Genomic DNA, 20798 nt, shown 5'->3' on the forward strand with positions numbered 1-20798 from the left:
GTTTTTTGAGATAGGGTCCATGTAGCCAGGGTGACTTCACACTCATACTGCTCAGGCCTTAACCTCTTGTGTGTTGGGATAATAAGTGTATAACACCATATTTGCCTATTTCAAGATTTTTGAAGAACCTCTATTAGTTTCCATTATTTAGACCTTTTTAAAAATCAAATTTCTAGCTGGGTTTGGTGATGCATACCTTTGATCCCAACACTCAGGAGGCAGAGGCAAATGGATCACCGTAAGTTTGAGGTCAGCCTAGTCTACAAAGCGAGTCCAGGACAGCCAAACCTACACAGAGAAACCCTGTCTCAAAAAACAAAAAACAAACAAACAAACAAACAAAAAAACCAAGAATCAAATTTCTAACTGGCAACAGTCTTCTATGCTTTCCTATTACTGTTAAGAAAGAATCTCTCACTGGGCATAATGGTGCACACCTTTAATCTCAGCACTTGGCAGAGGCAGGTCTACAAAGAGAGGCAAGAACAGCCAGGGCTGTACACAAACTCTATCTCTAAAAACAAACAGAAAGAGAGAGAGAGAGAGAGAGAGAGAGAGAAAATGAATCAATCTCTCCCCATGCCACTCTGAAAAAAGAGTTTCTCTGTGTAGCCTGGCTGGCATGGAATTCACTATGTAGACCAGGCTAGTCCCAAACTCAGAGATCTGATTGCCTCTGCCTCCTGCCTTCTATGATGTGTGCTGCCATACCAGCTACACGTGGTTGTTTGCTTGTTTCTAGAAAGCACAGATTCTTCTATTTTAGTGGAAGCCAGAGTTTTGTTTTTGTTTTTTTAATGTCTCTTCTTTGGCTAAACAATATTCCCTTAAATTATAATTGGGCTATCTGCATGGCAGTGACACACACTTCTAATTCCAGCAGTCAGGAGGCAAAGGCAGGCTGATCTCTGAACTGGAGGAGTGAGTTCCAGCACAGCCAGGGCTACACAGAGAAACCTTGTCTCGAAATAAAATAAATTATAACTGGGCTTACATGTGCTCCCACTTAATACCACTGAACAGAAAATCAAACTCAAGAAATATTCATTACAGCCACGTGGAGTTGTCTGTTGTGCTTTCCTAGAAGGACAGGGAGGAAAAGTGATTTTTACCTTTTCTTCTTTGAGTCCATCGGTCAGGAGGAACACTCCATCACCAAATCGTTCCCTTAGCAAAAGTTCTCTCAGACCTAAACAGAAAACACTAGGTAAGTACACAGAGTAGGGGAGGCTGTGTGAGTACTCTGCCACTGTAGCCCTTTCAGAGGAGAGGGAAGGCAGGCCTCTAACAAGTGGACATTCACTGAGTAATACATATTCAGAGAAACTATTCAAACTATTTCATAGCCTGCCTACCCAAAGCCAAATATCAAGACTGAGCCTGCCCACTGAGCTTATAAAATGACCACTGACCAACAAATGTAACATCAAAGAAGAAAAGGCAGCTGCAAAGATGCTACTGTTCCAGGCAACAGATTTTTTAGGTTCTTAAAAATTACTATAGGGGGCTGGAGAGACGGCTCAGAGGTTAAGAGCATGCTCTTCTAGAGGACCTGAGTTCAATTCCCAGCAACCACATGGAGGCTCATGACCATCCATACTGGGATCTGATGTCCTCATCTGGCATGCAGGTATACATGCAGGCAGAGCACTCATATACATAAAATTAAATTTTTAAAAATATTATAAAGGAGGAAATGAATCTGCAAGTCTACGTGTTCAGCACACAATCTCATATAGACTGTGGTGGTTTGAATGAGCTGTCCCCGTCTATTTGAACACTTGGTCCCCAGGTGGAGGGACTATTTGGGCAGGATTGGGTGGTTTAGCCTTGTTGGGGGTGTCACTGGGGCAGGCTTTGAGGTTTCAAAAGCCAAGTGCCATGCCAGTGCCCTCTCTACCTTCTGTTCACAGGTCCAGAGGTCAGCTCTCAGCCTTTGCTCTCCTGTTATGAATTCTAACCCTTTTGAGTCCTAAGCCCAGTTAAACACTTAAGTTGCCTTAGTTATAGTGTTTCACCACAGGGATTGAAAAGTAACTAACGCCCAGATTAAGGTTACTTTGAAAGTACTTTTGGGACATATAAACACTTAAATTCCAACTGGGAAAGAGTTTTAAAAATCTCAGCAATGTACCACATCTGAGTCATTTTAATTTTCAGTAGCAAACAAAAATGTTAATTATTAAATTACTTTGTATTTAACTAAAATACAACATTTTCCATTTATTGGAACTTTCATGGTAATTTCCCCCAAATCAATCTCAGTTCAAAACTAACAAGTTTCACACCCAGAAAAGTAGAAGAAATCTAGGTTTTACATGAGCTGTTTCCAGGTCCACCACTTGCCATTTGATCCAGACAGGCTAAGAGTATGGGTATGGCAGAGGCCCTTCACCATAACCAGTCACCAGCTAGCTCAGCATCTCTGTGATGTGACTGATGCCCAGCATGCTGGCTGGGGGAAGGAGTGTCTGCCGGGGACCCGTGGCCACAGGCTGACCGCTCCCCAGCGCCCAGTGCTACTTCTTTCCAACATAGCTGCCGGAAGTGCATGGAATGCCAATGACGCAGCTTAAGGAGAAGTGGAACTCTTGGTCCCGAGACAAGTCAACACACACACACACACACACACACACACACACACACACACACACACACACACACGAAAGACCAAAAGGTAAAACAAAACAAAAAAAAAATCTTAAGTATCTAGGGGTAATTCTCCATTCAGATTGGCGCCTTAAGTCCCCGTTAGTTGAGTGGTAGAGCACTTTGCACAAACAGGCTCTGGATTAGTTCCCTAGTATCTGTACTCCCAAATAATAAAGAAAATAAAATCCTCCACCAAAACCTAGGCATAGTAGCATAGGACCACAATTCCAGCTCTAAGAAAGCTGAGGCAGGAGAATGAAAGTTCAAAGCCAAGCTAGGTGTGGTGGCACACACCTCAGACCCCAACACTTGGAGGGTGGATGCTAGATGCTCATGAGTTCAAGGCCAGCCTGGGCTACACGAACATTACCACAATAAATAAATACATTAATTAGTAATAAAGACAAAGTTCAAGGCTAGTCTGGGTACACAACAAGCCTGTTGCAGAATTTCTGATCCCCTGTGAACCCCGAGATTGTGAACTAGAAAAACCTGTTCCTTGTTTGGTGTGGCTCCCCGGGGCCCCCACAACACACATCTTTAATCCAAGAACTTTCTGTTTATTGTAAACAGGTGGTTGTGGTGTGGCTCAGCCCTAGCACACACCTTTATCCAAGAGCTTTCTGTACACAGGATTTAATAAAGTTAACCCAGGTCAAGAGGTGGAACAAGAAACCAGCTGACAGGGAGTAAACAGAAAGGAGGGACTTTGATTGAAAGGTATTTAAGATTGTGTGGAGAAGGAGAAGGGCTTTGGCTTTTCCCTTTGCGACCTTCCTAGGTAAGTAGGAAGGTCAGCTGGGTGCTTTCCCTGCCTCTCTGAGCTAGGGGACTTTCACCCTGACATCTAGCTCCTGAATCTTTATTGGTAAAATCAAACAATTAAGATTTTACCATTTTAAGCCGGGCAGTGGTGGTATACACCTTTAATCCCAGCACTCGGGAGGCAGAGACAAGTGGATCGATGTGAGTTCAAGGCCAGCCTGGTCTACAAAGAAGAGTCCAGAACAGCCAAGGATCCACAAAGAAACCCTGTCTCAAAAACAAACAAACAAACAAAAAGATTTTTACCATTTTAGCCTTTAGCATAACTTTAATCCTAGCCCTTGGGAAGCAGAGGCAGGTAGATCTTTTTGAGTTTGAGGCTAGCCTGATCTACAAAGCGCATTCCAGGACAGCCAAGGCTACACAGAGAAACCCTGTCTCAAAAAACCAAAACATAAAAAACAATAAAAAATAAAAACAATACAAACCCTTGTCTCAAAACACAGTAACAAAAATCATTCAGTGGAAAAGAGCTAAATAAAAATTATTGTAAGAAAATAATGGCCCATTAGTTTTTTAAAAATCAATGTTTAAAAAAACAAACAAGCAAAGGAAATGTTGACTGTATTTCAATTTTTTTAATTATGTTTTTAAAGGCATCAAAATTCATTTAAAAATACAAACAATAAAGCCCTATTTCTTATAGGATCTTATAATACTGGTACCAAATAATAACTTTCTGCAGAGGGTATGGCGTGGTCACTGCTGAGCAACAGCCCACACGGCAGGCGGGCTGATCTAGGGCCATCTGCTCACTCTAGACTGCCTGGAGCTCTCACTGCTTCCCATGTGTGTATCCGGAGGAAATTACTTTCTATTTTGTAAGTGCTTAATTTAGAACGGTTTTGGATCATTTGAAGTTGGATGAGAGGTACAATAAACAGAAAGTAAATCTGAATAAACATAATGCAATTTAATGAACAGAATTATTATCCAATACTAACTTCCTGCTCGTGCTGGTGACTAGCTTTAGTAAGATGTCCACTGTGTGGTGTGCAGTGAAATGCTCCCTGCGCCCTCGGCAGAGGTCAAGGAGTACACTTCTGATTACATGTCAACAATAGCTGGCAGGGGCTAGAGGAGCCTTCTAGGAGGGCATGGAAGTGTACAGTCACAGCTCATTTCCTGAAACAGATTCGCCATATAAAGACTGAATTTTGTCCTACTACCTGACAACCAGAACTGCTGTGAAGTGGCTGTGAGGGCACCTATGCTCCCACCTATGAGGAAGCTGAGGCAGCAGAACTGCCGTGAGTTCACAGTCCTGGTCTAGCCTGAGGTATAGTGTAAGAAACTGTCTCAAAAAAATATCCAAACAAAAATGGAGATGACTCTGCAGTTAAGTTTTAAAAACAAATACTGCTCTTGCATAGGACCCAAGTTCAGTTCCCAGACCTCCCCATGGTAGGCAGCTCACCACTGCCTCTAACTCCAGCTCCACGGACCAGACACTTCTTGCCTCTGCAGGCACCTGCCTGCACGTACATGCACAGACACAGACAGACAGACAGACAAACAGACACACACACGCGCACACACATGGCTGATAAGATGGCTTGGTGGGTACAGGTGTTTGCTGCTGAGGCTGTCTGACTCGATCTGAGTCCAATCACTGCGCCGTGCATATGACCTACATGTGCATGCATGACACTGCATGGATGAACATGAACACACAAAGTAAACAAATTAGAAGAGCACACACAAAAAAAATTTAAGGAATTAAAGAAGTGATCATGGAAGCTGGGTAAGAGATGCTACACTGCTGACCCTCAAAATGTGCAAAGGCCAAGGACGGAGCGAGTGGTGCCTGCCAACTGCAAAGAAAAAATAATGAATTTTACTCTAAAACCGTACAGAAAAAGATAGCCAAACAACTTTTTCTGGCCTAGTGAAACCCATAGCCTATGGAACTGTAAAGCAGTACATCTGCGTTGAAAGCCACAGAGTTTGTAGCAACATGTCAGAGCAGCAGTAGAAAACTAAAATATAGGGCTGGCGATATAGCCTGGTTGGTAAAGTGCTTGCATGAAACCCTGGGTTCTATCTCCTGCAGTGCATACAAATGGGCACATGCCTGTAATCCAAGCACTCAGACAGGAAATTCAAGGTCATCCTCAGCTACAAACAGAGTGTGAGACTACCTGTTACACATGACCCTCTCTCCTCAAAGGTGGGGGAGTGGAGAAAATTCTATTATATAGATATTTGTCTTTATGAATAATGCTGAAGAAACATTTCCTGTTGTTATAAAAATGAAAATCACAAATCATTTGATTTTACCAGTGAAGATTCAGGAGCGAGATGCTGAGATGAAAACCTGCCCCGCCCACCTTCCCACTCAGCTCATGTCTTGAAGGAAAAAGCCAAAGAGCCAAAAGCAGCCCAAGGCCTAAAGTTTGCTCACCTGACAGCACAGGAGGAAAAGGCCAAGTGCTCCTTCCTCTCCACACTGCCTTAAATACTCTTCACCCAAAGTCCCTCCTTTCTACTTAATCCCTGCCATCTGTTCTGCCTTTTGACCTGGGGTTAACTTTATTTACCCCTGTGTACAGAAAGCTCTTAGATTAAAGGTTTATGCTAGGCCTGGGCCACACCATAATCACTTATTTACAATAAACACAAAGTACTTGGATTAAAGGTTTGTGTTAGGGCTGAACCACACCAAACAAGAAACAGGTTTTTATAGTTCACAATCTCAGGGTTCACAATGGGATCAAATATCCTACAACAGTTTCCCTTTTTTATTTTTTTTAATATGGTCTTTCTATGTAGCCCAGGCTAGCCTCAAACTGGTGCTCTCCTACCTCAACCTTCCAAGTAGTAATTATAGGTGTGCAACCCACACCTGACTTCATGTTATTTTAATAGCTTTAAGGTATTTGACATTTTTCAGGAACACATCTGCCTGAAACTCCAGCAGAACAATGAAGAGAAGTGGCATCTAAGGGAGAAGACTGCAGTCCAACGCTCACATACTTAGGGAAAGCTGGTATTTACCAACTCCATCAGCACCTCTCCTCAATTATGCGTTAACACAGTAAAAAAGGGGAAGCCCCGCGCACCCCAAAAAGTTTCTCTGATGTTTCTGGTTGCCTCTCCATTCACAAAGCATTTAAAGTGGTGGAAACGGCTCCTCAGAGCTGGTTCTTGCAGTGAAGGCTAAGGTCCTTGGGCTGCACAGAGGCAGGAGGCCTGTGCCCTGCTGCTTTCCTCTGCTCACGGTATCTCTCTCCCACTGGGCGGTACCGTATTGACTAACCCTGATAAAGACACTATACAAACAGCACTTACTTGAAGTTAGAAACTGTGGGAGTCCTTTTACCTCAAGGCCCTTCCACAGATCAAGAGGATCTCCACAAAGCAAGCAACCTGGACAACAATGGCTCTAGCTGTTAAGTTCTATGAGTCAAAGGCCAAAGCTAGACTCACCAGACACAACTCTGCAAGCTATTACTTCCTTCACAGTCGACAGACTCAACCCTCAGGTGGCACATTAAAACTAAGGGTGAACCTTGGTTGTTACTGAGGTGGCACGACACTTAGATGCTACACAGCTTCCAGTGAGGGAGAAACAGACTGTGTACAGTTAAGACGCTATTTTAGTATCAGGATCCGGGAATGTCCAAGAAGAATATGGTCTAGTGTCCTAGTTGTGGGGCGGGGGAGCTATAGGCACCCTTGGTGGTGCGTGCCTAGAATCCCACAGTTTGGGAGGCTAAGACAGGAGGATTGCCTTGAGTCTGAGGCCAGCTTGAATAATGCAATACCCTGTTTTTAAAAAGAAGGACCATCTGTATTTCCGTTATATGAGAACCAGATATCCAAAGTCCAAAAACTCTAAAAGCTACCATGTTTTCTTTTTTCACAGCAAAAGTCCAACATGCAGCCAACTGTAAAATCCGACCTGAACCAATAATGGATTGATGTTTTATGTCTCTAGGGCAAACAGTGCCCCACCCCTCCTGCTGCAGTATCAATATCAATATGACCACAGGCTGGCACAGACCCAGAGGAGGGGCTACATCATACACAGTTTACACACCTTGCTGAAGAGAGAAAAATCTCAGTTCTTAAACATATCTCAACAGCTACAAATAAGGGACCTGGCACCTGGGTTCTAAACAAACAAACAAAGAAAGAAATAAAATCACGATAATTTTTAGTACATGCCTCCCAACTTTTAACTTCCCATAGCCTTCACTCTGCTTCTTCAATGTGCCTGGGTTTTATTTGGGATAAGGAATGAGGACAGATGAGGCACTGGCCAGCCTCAAACTCCTGGGCTCAAGTGATCCGCCTGCACCCAAGGGTCCACTGTACTATCGTATGTCTTTCTAATGTGATAGCTCTCTACCGAGAAGACAGTCCAGTCTCCTCAAGACAGAAGAAGAGTAGCTGTGTTCTCTCTCCCCCCATCTCCTCTCCACTTTTAAGACCGCCTCACTGTGTAGGCCTGGCTGCCCTAGAATTGGCTGTGGAGACTAGGCTATCCTCACATTTTTAGAAGCAATTCTTACCTCTGCCTGGAGAGTACCAGAATGTGCCACATCCCATGCTGCTTCTCTCCACATGGTTTAAGGTGGGTGTTTGGAGGCAGGAGTCTAATTCCAAAGTAGAACACTTGTCTAATAAGTCCGAGGCCATGGGCTTGACCCCAAGCCCTGCAAAGGGTATTTTGATTAAGATGATAACAATAGAGTAACGGTAATTAGTGATTAAAACTGAACAGGACCAGGGAGATGGCTAGGTGGGTTGTCGTCTGACTTCTGCATGTTCACCATGTCATATGTGCACACATGCACACACCCACACAAATTAATAAATGTACTGTAATTTAATTTTTAAAAATGACTATACATTAAGGTAGAAGGTATTCTGAGGAATAGGGAAGGGGGGAAGGGAGGAAAGGGAGAGAGAGTGGAGCCTGAAGGAAAGGAGGGAGGGACAGGAATGTAAAGCAAATTAATTAATTACTTAAAAAAGATAGAAGGTAAACTGGGCATGGTGGCATACTCCTTTAATCCCAGCAAATGGAAGGTGGAGACAGGAGATCAAAAGTCAAAACCAGCCTCAGCTATAGCAAGTTACAAGCCACCCTGGGCTACATATGACTGCTAAAGTTATTTTTATAAAACTGTGCTTGTTTCTTGCTCTTTTTTTGTTTTGTTTTGTTTTTTGTTTTTCCAGACAAGGTTTCTCTGTGTAGCCTGGACTCTTGGTCTCTCTCTTAACCCAGCTATTAACCAAATAACTGAGACTCTTATATTTAACAATAAGCAACACAGCACAATAACTGAGCAGTTATTGCTCTAGTCTTAACCCTCTAGGCTAATTCGACTCTTCCTAGCGTACATCCCAGACATACTTGCACTTTGTAGCTTTCCTGATGCAGTTCCTTCTGCTGTCAGAGACATCTCCAGTGGCTGAATCCTCTGCTTCCTCCTCTCACTCCTCCTCCCCCTGCTGGCAGGAAGTCCAGCCCTATTCTCTCCCCTGCTCAGCAATTGGCTGCAAACTGCTTGATTGGCATACTAGGGGACAACTGGGGAGCAGTGTTTACACAACATTGAAACAGGAGATTCTCAGAACAAGGATTGCAACCAGATATTGGGGGGGGGGGGGAACGGGTATAGAAATCAGCATTTGGATTACACAATAACCTTATGCCTACACATGCCTCTTGACCCTTATTCAAAAAAAAAAAAATTAAAACCAGAGACAGCAAAGCAATAAAACAAAAACCCAAAGTGTATCATAAGCTCCAAAAGGAATTCACAGACTAACTAATGGCTCTGGTGACTTGGACACAAAATTACTAGATTTTCAAGTAGCCATCCACAATTTACTTCTTTTTGTCTGCACAGGTGGTGTGAAGTTAGGAGACAGAATTTCACCGTGTAGTCCAGGTTGCTTTGAACTCTGCAATCCTCTGGCCTCAACCTTGCAAATCCAAGATCACATATACGAGCCGCTACATCTGACTAGTGTTTTCTTTTTGAGTTAGGTGCAATTTGTTATGATGAAATGAACCAGAGTTCACACTGTGGACATAGTAACCAGTGATTTAATAGAATCTGGTATTTTACACAGGTATTTGACTACAAATACCCTAGACACCAACAGCTGCCTCTTTCCAGATACCCTGCCACTGACCCCTTTACGGGGCATGCAAAGCTGAGGAAAACTCGCCGGCAAGAACTGACCAACTGCAACTGTCAAGGCCGCTTCAAATCCCAACCTCTCCTCAAGACACCCTTTAAAATGACCCAGACTAGGGCAGCTCAGTAAGTAACCTCGATTAGAAACCTACTTATGATTTATAACTTTGTACTAATAGGATAATGCCCTTACTAAGTCCCAATTCATTTAAAGCTCCTGGAGGTCAGACCACACGGACTTTTTTTTTAAAAAATACCTCGCAGCCACAGAAACCATTACAAACAAGCTGACCACAATTAAGGGAGACCCTAAATGGAAGACACCAGCTTTGATCTGAAGTTGCAGGTGGTCATCCCAATACTCAGTTTATGGTTTGTTTGCTAACTTTTTAAATATTTGTTTATTTAGTGTACGTGGGGGGGGCGGTACGTGGAGATCAGTGGACAAATTTGGGAGCCAGTTCTCCTTCTACCATGTGGGTCGAAGGGACTCCCTGAGCCTCCCCCTTCATGGCTTGCTGCTGTTAACCTAGACCCACTAACCCTTGACACGCCTCTGACTGTCAGAGTCCTCTAGGAAGTGAAGGCATGTACGTAGCCATGACACAAGAAATGCCTGGGAATGCTCATCTAGTTCCTTTTCGTACCTGCTGCACGTTTTAGTAAAATCCCTATGAAGTAGTTTAAATGTTGCCATGGTGATAAGAGGCATAGGTCGTTGCAGCAGCTAGGGGTTTGATGTGTAGCTATTAGAAGTACAATGTCTCAGGATGGTGCGTTTACTAACCCATGTAACCAAGCCAGACTGTTAAATAAAGAGCTCCTGGCCCCATGGCCACACACGACCTTGGTGATGTCCCAACTCCGTCTGTATTCGCATTCCTTTCAGGGCACTGTGAGTGAATTTTCTCCCAGCACTTTAAGAGTTCAAGATGTTGTTTTTGTTTTTTTGTTGTTGTTGTTGTTGTTTGTTTGTTTCCACTCTCCTGAGAATCCCCAGCACTGTGACTCCTCTGCAGCCTTACACAGGGCTCATTCCTGGAGCCCTGGAGAAAGTACTTTCCAGGACCCAGGGTCTATTTCCTCTCCAGAGAACAGCTCTGTGCAGAGGGGCTGCCCTGATACGTTCCTGACTTCCTGCAGGGAGAGGAGCGCTGTTTCAGACTCTACTGCTTTGAAACTACAAAGTAAAATAAAGTATTAGGGAAGAGCCTTGAACTTGCAATTCTGTGTCAGCCTCCCAGCAGCTGGGCCTAGAGGTTCATGCGCAGTCAGCTTCATTTCACAGTAGAAGAAAGTTACTCATGGAGCTGAAGGCAGTTACCCACTATCTCTAAAATGACAGCCCATGTTCACTCTTAGAGTTTATGTTGTCAAGTTAGCTATGTACACGTAAGTAAACATGCTACTATTTTCAACAGAACATAAACATATCTTATTGTGTGTAAATACCTTCTACCCTTGCTTCTTTTCACTCAATATGATGTCCTTTCGGCACATAGAGACCTGATTCACTTACTTTTTTATCAGGGCATAAGTACATTCAACTGCATGAATAAACCAGGTTATCTGTTTGCCTATTGGTGTACAGCTGGACTGTTCTATTGCACTGCTATTTTAAAGGATTTACCATCATTCTTGTTACATGTTTGTTTGGAAAGTTGCCCCAGGTTTAAGTTGAAAACATTGGCTCAATAATATTTAGATGGTGGAAGAGAAATAATACTGGGGTGACCACTGGACAGAGGCCATCATTTGGTCAGGGCCACCATCAGCATCTTAACGGGGGTCATGTGAACAAGAAATTGGATGATCCAGAGAAAACTATAAATACTTAATAATAAGAGAAAGATGAGTCGGTCAACTTGTGGACTTAGAGCTAATCTTCTCTCCGTGTATAACTCACTGGAAGCAAAATGAACCGCCCAAAATTCCATCTTTTACTTGTAAGAATATAAAACAAAAAACAACAAACAAACAAAAAAACCCCTGTGTATCTTCTTTAAATTTAAAAGAATTACATATACTCAAAAAGAGTTCTCAATAACTTACTGATTGAACTCTTTTTTTTAGCCAGGTGCAGTGCTGCATGCTTGCAGTCCCAACACATGGGAGGCTGAGGCTAGGTCAGCCTAGACTACATATCCGAAAACAAAACAAAATCAAACAGAAGGCACAAGTTAAGCACATCATCATTGTATGCCTAGAGGAATCGGGGTCCAGACAGGGAAGTGAGTGCAAGGCCAAATAGAACAACCTCATGCTTTGTTGCTGTTATATTTGTAAATTGCTGGTCACCAAGATTTTTTTAAGGACTGACATTAGAAAATGCAACTTTTTATTTAAAAAAAAAAAAGTCTGAAAAAAGAAATGCCAGGCTGGGGAGAGCGTTCAGTGGGTAAAGTGCCCACTGCATGAGTGCGAGGGCCTTAGCTCAGATCCCCAACACCCATGCAGAAACCAGCTCAGCAACACAACCCAGCTCTGGGGAGGGATGGCGGGGAGACAGCATACCACAGAGACAGGGGGATCCCTGGGGCTAGACCGTCTAACTGCAATAGTGAGCTCCAGATTCAATGAGAGACCTTATTGCATAAGTAAATAAATAAACAAACAAACAAATAAAGCAGAGAGGGATGGAGGAAGGCAGCAGATACTGACCTTCAGCCTCCATACACATGTATGGGTACCCACACACAGGTGCACGCACACATACACAATTCCAAGCTATGTGCGCTGCATATACCTATGATCACAACACTTGGGAGGTGGAGGCAGGAGGATCAGGAGTTCGAAGTCATGGTGCTACACAGCAAGACTGTCTTTAAAAAAAAAAAATCTTACCAAGAAAACCTGTCTTTAATACAACTGGAATCTGTGGTAGATGTAAGTCTGCAAAAGTCCTAAAAGGAGCTAATTGGTCTGGAAGCCGGGGAAGTACTCCCAGCCCTCCTCCCAGGGACTGCACCAGAGCCGGCCTCTCACCTACCTTCCTCCCTGCCTGTTCAGCTCGCACAGAGGTAGGATGTGGGATTAGGTACAACAATGTACGAATGCTGTGTTGCTCAAACACTTTGATGTCTCAGGGAATGAATGGCTTCTTGTCTTCCAAATTCCTACTGAGATGTGGTCCTCCAATCTCCGAGCTCCAAGTCCCTTAGATCACATAGGCAGAGACCATCCATCTTTGGATGAGCAGGATCTTCAACCCTGGTCAATACTAAGAAGCTCTAGAAAATGGAGCTTGCCTAGTGAGCTCTACTCGCACTGGCAAACACAAGCGCATACCATAAATAAGCATAATTTTAAAATGTTTAAAACATGTGTCTAGACAGCTTTGTGCCTACAGAAAGGATCCTTTTAACTTCTTTATATTACCAAACTGCTAACCTACCATAAACCACTTTATAATCTCATTTACCAAAGAAAAGTTCAGTAGGCCGATGGTGGTGGTACACGCCTTTAATCCCAGCTCACAGAAGGCAGAGGCAGGCAGATCTTGGTGAAATCAAGCCCAGCCTAGACCACAAAGCTAGTCCAGGACACCCAAGGCTAGGCAGAGAAACCCTGTCTTGAAACCCCCCCCCCAAAAAAAAAGTTAATTAAATAAGTAATATATGGAAATGCACTCACTTAATTAAAAATCTTTTCTTCCTTTTTTTGTTAAATTTGGAGGTGGGACAAGGAAATTGAGATTGTGTCTTCTGAAACCTCGGGCTAGCCTAGGGCTATATAGCCAAGGCTAACCTTGAAATCCTGGCCTTTAAGCTTCTATGCTAAAATTACAGGTGTGCCTGGGTTAAAATTTTAAACCCAGCTGGATGTGGTGGCACCCGCCTCTAATCCTAGCACTTTGGGATGGAGAGGTGGGCAGATCTCTGTGAGTTCAAAGCCAGGACAGCCAGGGATTCAGAGAAACCCTATCTTGGAAAAACAAAAAACAATATTAACCCTTTGAATAATGTAACTTCAAAAGCCACCAAGATTGTGTGTGTGTGTGTGTGTGTGTGTGTGTGTGTGTGTCTGTGTGTGATATCATAATATATAAAGAATTACAGGGGCTGGAGAGATGGCTCAGAGGTTAAGAGCCCCGTCTGCTCATCCAGAGGTCCTGAGTTCAATTCCCAGCAACCACATGGTGGCTCACAACCATCTGTAATGTGATTTGACACCCTCTTCTGGCCTGCAGGTGTACATGCAGGCAGAGCACTGTATACATAATAATAAATAAATAAATCTTTAAAAAAAAAAAAGAATTACAGATACAGTTAAGACACAAACACAACCCTCTTGAGAAGTCTTTGTGTGTGTGTGTGGGGGGGTGTCCTTACTCTGTAGCTCAACTCAGGCTGGCCTAGAACTATGTTGCCCTGGCTATTTTCCGACTTGCAATCTCCCTGACTCAGTCTCTGAGGTGCTAGGATTGCAAGCATGCATCACCACGTGCCCAGCTTGAGAAGCTGCTTGCTTGCCTGTTCATTCATTCATTCATTCGTTCTTCTCTCTCTCTCTCTCTCTCTCTCTCTCTCTCTCTCTGTGTGTGTGTGTGTGTGTGTGTGTGTGTGTGTGTGTGTTTTGTTTTGGGGATATGGTCTCACTATGTATCACTGGCTGTCCTGGAACTCACTATGTAGACCAGGCTGCCCTGCAACTCTGTAGATTGAGCTGGCTTTGAACTCACTAAGGTATCTTTCTCTCAGCACCTGTGCCTGATTCTCCACTAAATCTTTTCTTAAAGGTGGCAGTAATGCCGCATACCTTTAGTCTCGACACTCAGGAGGCGGAGGCAGGCAGATCTCTGAATTCGAGGCCAGCCTGGTCTATAGAGCAAATTCCAGGACAGCTAGGACTACACAGAGAAACCTAGCCCCAAAGAAACCAAACCAACCTGTAAATGTAACTTTTATTCTGGCTCAATTGTTGTCTGGGAGGCTTACTGTCTCCATCTGCTAACGTAGGCCTTAGTCCTGAAAGCTTCTAGCCTCCATACAATCTAACCTAGGCCTAGAATGTTTTCAGCCTCTGAGACTCACTGCTTAATAAGCTCACCCTTTCTTGTTCTTTCTGAGCTCTGGGCTGGCTGGTTGGTTCAACTCAGCTGTTCTGGCTTAAACTCCTCTCCCAGCTGACTTATTTAATCTGGCTTCTCTTGGCCCAGAATTGCTCTGCTTGGCCTTAAGCTAATTCAGCAATCTGCTCTAATCTTCTGGCTTCTTCTCATTTTCTGGCCTGTTCTGTTTCACCTTTTTTCTCTGCTACCCATCTCTCCATCACTGTCCTGGTAAAAACTGCCTCTTAAGTAGCTTCCCTTTCCTCTCTCTTCTCGTGAGAGTTGGGCGTATCCTGCTCTGTCAGATCTTCTCTGATTCATCACCTTTTCTGCCACTCAATTAGACGTCACTTTCAAACATGGGTGCTTCCTTCTACAAACTAACTTTACCTTCATTGTTTGGGATTAAAGGATTGTATCACCATGCCTGGATCTAAGCTTTTCTTTACCTGATATTTGTTCTGTAACAGGCTGGCCTTGAACTCAGAACTGTTTGCCTCTGTCACCTGGATTAAAGACATGTTTGCACTCCAGCTGGATCACACAGACCTAGAAGATCTTTGGATGTGATCTCTTGCCAGAACAGCCATGTTCTGAATTAATAGTCTTCTACACCAACCAAACAAAAACCTTTTCTTGAGCAGGGAGTGGTGCTCCATGCCTGCAATCCAGCCTTGGGAGACTTGAGTCCAGCTTGAGCTACAGAATGAGTTTCAGGCTAACCTGGGAAACCGACTGAGACCTTGAACTTGTTGGGTTTTGTGGGTGGTGCCAGCCCAAGGCAGGTGGACCCAGGAAGTAAATAAAAGAAAGGTAGCTTAGGGTGAGCCTAAAATCAAGCCAGTAAGCAGCTTTCCTCCGTGGGTCCTACAGCTTCTGCCTCTGCAGTGTTGCGATCCAGGCCTACCCCTGTCCCTGCTCCATCTTTCCTTCTGCAGGATGCCACCAGTGCCAGGCTCCTGTTTCCATTTCTGCCCAACTTCCCACAAGTGACGACAGGGTGATGTAAACCATGCAAACCCTCCTCTCCCTAAGCTGCTTTTAAAGGTTATGGTGTTTATCACAGTGAGAGGGAGAGCAAACCAGGACAAACCAGCTTGTCACAAAACAAAGCATCCTTCTCTCAAACGCTACCTCTGCTCCCTTAAAAGAAGTAAGAACTACAGAAAGCATTTATAGGATGGAGGCATATTTTAGAATTACTGTCAGAAGAAACGTGGCATCGTCGGATGTAGGCCTGTAATCCCTACACTCCAGAAATGGAGACAATAGGACCAAAGGTTCAAGACTTACCCCCGCTGCTCAACTATACCACATTTGAGGGGAGCCTGGGCTACCTAAGACGCCAGACTTAGAAACAACTGCTGCTTGTTTTCAACTCATCTAATTACACAAAAACTAAAATCAGAACTCAGCAATATTCTCTCGTGAACGCATTCATGCATGCATGCTTCTGGCAGTCAGCTCAGTTTTTTTTCTTTATCACATGAGTTTCAGGAGCTGACCTAAACTCATCAGGCCTGGTGACAAGTACCTTTACCCACTGAGCCATCTCTCTGGCCCATGTTCTCAAATTTTAACATTATGAAACAGCTTTGAATTTTCTTATTTAACCATGAACTCTAAATATGCAATACTAGCATAATTTAGGAAGTAATAAATTTTGAGGGGCTGGAGAGATGGCTCAGAGGTTAAGAGCACTAGTTGCTCTTCCAGAGGTCCTGAGTTCAATTCCCCGCAACTACATGGTGGCTCACAACCATCTATAATGAGATCTGGTGCCCTTGTCAGGTGGGGAGGCACATATGCAGGCAGAACATTGTATACATAATAAATAAATAAATGTTTATAAAATGTTTTTTTTTCTTTTCTTTTTTTTTTTTTGGTTTTTCGAGACAGGGTCTCTGTGTAGCCTTGGCTGACGTAGACTCACTTTGTAGACCCAGCTGGCCTCGAACTCACAGCGATCCGCCTGCCTCTGCCTCCCAAGTGCTGGGATTAAAGGCATGCGCCACCACCGCCCGGCAAATGTTTTTCTTTAAAGAATAAATTTTGACTAGGTGTAGATTATATCAGCATATTTTCCATATTAAAATGCCTTCATGAAATACCAAAGTTACTAAGATCAACTTGAAATCATTTTTCTTCTAAATACAAATCATAAAATTATTTCTTTTGTTTGTTTGTTTGTTTGTTTGAGACAGGGTTTCTCTGTGTATCCTTGGCTGTCCTGGACTCACACTGTAGACCAGGCTGGCCTTGAACTCACAGCGATCCACCTGCCTCTGCCTCCCAAGTGCTGGGATTAAAGGTGTGCGCCACCACCACCCGGCTACAAAATTATTTCTTAAAATGAACTATAGTTGTTCTATCAGAAACTGTCAATAGAGAAGCCTGTGTCCACTTTAGAATCCGATTATCTATTGGTTACTGTAGACAGCAAAGTCTGTGCCCTCATTAGGGGCTTGCCACCACTCTCATAGATGTCTCTCTCCCACTTTTTTAATGCCAGTGCTTAAATCTGTTATAACCTTTCCTTTATAAACTCCAAGGTTCATTCAAAATATCTTTCCTACTCTTAAAAAACAAAAGCTCTCTGGCTGGAGAGATGGCTCAGTGGTTAAGAGCACTGGCTGCTCTTCCAGAGGACCTGGGTTCAATTCCCAGCACCCACACGGCAGCTCACACCTGTCTGTAACTCCAGTTCCAGAGGACCTGACACCCTCAGACTCACATACAAGCAGGCAGAACACCAATGTACATAAAACAAAAATAAACCATATTTTGAAAAAAAAAAAAAGAAAACAAAAGGTCACAATGTAGCCTGGTTCATGATACACTAAATCAAAGTAGTGACTCTAAAAAGAATTAATATATATTGGTCACTTCCCATGGTCCTGGCACAGTAATAAGTGATGTGTGAACCATACATGTAAAGGTACTAAAAGCAAGAAAGCCGAGTGTAGAGATAAGGAAACAGAGGCAAAGAGGCTCAAAGAAAGATGTGCTTGAGGTATTTCTAGATCCAAAACCTAGGACTCTTAACCACTGTGCTTCTATTACAACTCACTCTGTATGACAGCGCCCGCCTGTAATCCCAGTACTCAGGATGCTGAGGCAGGAGGAGCTTCAGAAGTTCCAGGCCAGACTGTGCTACCCAGTGAGTCGATGAATAAATTAAAGAGCAAATCTTTCACCGATCTCATTAGTTAACACATGTATATGATAAAAAAACAAAACAAAAACAAACAAACAAAACAGGTACGACCTAAGGCTTTGTTGCATTTTGTACCTGCTCAGAATAAGCAAGTTTACCCTTGACAGCCACTTAAATAACAGTTACAAACCTAAGAGCAGTAGAATAAAAACCTTAATGTGGGTACAGCAATTAGTTATGTCCCTGTTCCATCCTAAACCAAAAAGAAAGTGCTGTTTTGGCCACCGCAATTCAACCAGTGTCTCTCCTCTTTGGCCACCACAGAAGTCTCAACAGCTACCAACATCAGCATGAGTATCATTTCCTCAGGATCGCCCCTGTCTTCGTCCCCGTCTTCACGATGCTTATTCTCTCCTTTGATGGATCACTGGATACACTAAAAGATTTGGTCAAACTACAACGAATTACTAACATCAAAGCCCTTTTTCGTTTTCTGCTAACGCTGTTTCAAGCCACCAAAAGCCCCCGTCCGCTTTTCACCACGACTTGCATCCTGGGGCAAACCCACCTTGGACATTCAGCAAGGTCCACCGGCTTGCCAGGCTCGGCATTCAAGAAACCCTCCTGAGTCAATGGGGCGGAAAGCAGCGTGGGTGGAGGCGGGAAGAGAGGACCTGAAGCAATGCCACACAGCCCGGACCACCACGGCAGTGGCGCCAGGACGGGGAGGGTGGGACCCGGGCCGAGCCACCGCGTCCGGGGCTCCTCCACAGGCAGCCGCCGTCCCCGCAGGCCAGCGCAGAGCGCTCCCGCCCCACGGCCGACCCGCCTTCGAACCCCAGGACCGCCCGGCCCCGCGCGGGCTCACCTGACGCTCCCGCAGCTCCGCGCTCTTCGCCCGGCGCGAGCCCGACTGCACCGCGGGTACGCGAGATCAGCTGATTCACGGGGGCGGGGCCTCCAGGGCAGGGGCGGGGCCGCAGAGGCGGGCTGGAGAGGCGGGCCCGGGAAATGGGTGGGGCTAAGTAGAAGCCGGGGACGGCGTCCGGCAGGGATCAAGATTAGTCGGAACGTATCAGCAATTGCAGGCAAGCTACTTAGCCAATTGTCCTAGGGCAAACTTTAGCAGCAACCGAAGACTTGGTGTACGGACGGAGCTGCATAAGCGTTTCCACGGTAACGGCGGTAGGCTGCGCTTGTAGATGGAGGCTGCTGCAAGTTTTGTTACCTCCCCTAACTGCGAGATATGTGGGGGGAAAAAATCTTACCTCGTAGAGCATCCCAGCATTTGTGAGAAGGCAGCAAGATCAGGAATTCGAGGCCAGCCACATAGCCAGTTCGAGGCCAGCCTGAGCTGTGCGAGAGACCCTGTTTCAAGAAAAACAAAAGTGAAAATACGAAACGTCTTCTAGCTGAATTTTTTTTTTTTTTTTTTTTTTTTTGGTTTTTCGAGACAGGGTCTCTCTGTGTAGACTTGGCTGTCCTGGACTCGCTTTGTAGACCAGGCTGGCCTTGAACTCACAGTGATCCACCTGCCTCTGCCTCCCGAGTGCTGGGACTAAAGGCGTGCGCCACCACGCCCGGCTTCTAGTTGAATTTTTACGGACTGATCCCTAACGAAGATTGCTTCCTTTCTCTCGAATGACGTCATTTCTTTGAGAGTGTGCGTTTGCCGCGAGCCCACCCCAAAGAGTATAGGGAGGAGTGAGGATGAAATAAATTACCCACCCTCGGCGTGGGGCGGGAATCATGTTATACATGATACGCCTCAATATACAACGTTAAAATTGCTTTGCTTGCCTCACAGTTTCACAACAATCCATACTTGTCGCGCTTGCAGTGCTCCGGCTGTACTCCTAAGTCCTCCTTCCTTGAACATTTTCCGTAACAGCTGCTCTTGGAACACAAGCAAGAGCGCAATCGGCTGCTAGACAGTGTGCGTCGCTGGACCTACAAGCTCGCATTTACCTCAGTAGAGATCGTTATATTTTCCGGATCTAAAACACCTGCGTACAAAACCCTAACTGATTCCTTCAACTCAGCGGCCTCTCTAGTACGTTATGCATTTCAGTGCCAGAGCAAAAATAAATAAAATAAAATAAAATAAAAGCACAGCTTTGAGAATGGCGCCACCAAATGGCGCAAACGAAAGCTGTCCTGTATTTAACGGAGCCTGGGTCCTGACCACCCTAACAGGTGGGCCTGGGGTACCTGTCCTCGATAAACCAACTAAAAAGGAATAACAAGGGGTCGGTCCATTGTCGCACCCCCGAGTCTGTCTTCGGGGTCTTGACGTGAGGTGTAAGTAGAAGACAAGAAATATGCTCAACGTGTGATCCTGCCCATTATCAACACATCACACCTCAGCTCTTGGTTGGTCCTGCAAAGCGAACCTAGGAAACAAAGAGCCAGGAAACAAGCTCTCCCCCTGGTTGGCATCGGGAACCCCAATCTTTTCCTTCCCCAGCAAGAGATGCTTGAGGAAATTATAATTCTTTGGGGTCCATTATCCTAAAAGTCCAATAGTCAAAGAGAGAGGCACAAAGTGCTCTCCCAGTTCTCTCAGGTAGCCCCACCCTCATGTGCTCCTAATGTCTCACTATAAACTCTATCCTGTCCACCCCTTTTGATAAAAACGAAAAATAAAAATAATCTTCATCTGCATTTCTGAGGAAAGTGAGCCTCCTGGAGACGAATTTCCTTCATTCTTCTTAGTTGCTGTCGAAAAATCTACCTGCAATTGAAGCCGTCCTTTTCGTCTCCCGGAAAGGGATGTTTTGTCCTTTCGAGCGAATCCTTCCCCAGTATTAAGGAATCCTGGGCTGATGGTCCTAGGCTCTGTAAGAAGGTGGGTGGGGGAAGCCTCTGCCTCAGTTCCTGCCTCCAGGACCCTGCCTGCTTGAGTTCCTGTCCCGACTTCAATTGGTGATGAGCAGCAATGTGGAAGTGTAAGCTA

General features: G+C 44.6%; 1 protein-coding gene across 7 annotated transcripts in view; it reads right to left on the reverse strand.

Annotated features, from left to right (window-relative positions):
* ALS2 (alsin Rho guanine nucleotide exchange factor ALS2) overlaps positions 1-19515 on the reverse strand; it is a 74451-nt gene extending 54936 nt beyond the window's left edge. For 3 of the 7 annotated variants that reach the window (XM_084778657.1, XM_084778652.1, XM_084778659.1), the window contains exons 1-2: positions 18711-18832; positions 1113-1189 (exon numbers count right to left, since the gene is read on the reverse strand). In XM_084778657.1, the coding sequence (XP_084634783.1) occupies positions 1113-1132 (20 nt within the window). In that variant the 5' untranslated portion in view covers positions 1133-1189; positions 18711-18832. Of the gene's footprint in view, positions 1-1112; positions 1190-5881; positions 5930-8842; positions 8938-18410; positions 18687-18710; positions 18833-19110 lie in introns of those variants that run through there. The other 4 variants (XM_084778653.1, XM_084778654.1, XM_084778656.1 and 1 more) reach the window with 4 other exon arrangements.
* Positions 19516-20798: the final 1283 nt, after the last annotated feature.

The sequence above is a fragment of the Acomys minous genome, assembly GCF_964271855.1.
Source record: "Acomys minous genome assembly, chromosome: 4".
NCBI lineage: Eukaryota > Metazoa > Chordata > Mammalia > Rodentia > Muridae > Acomys > Acomys minous.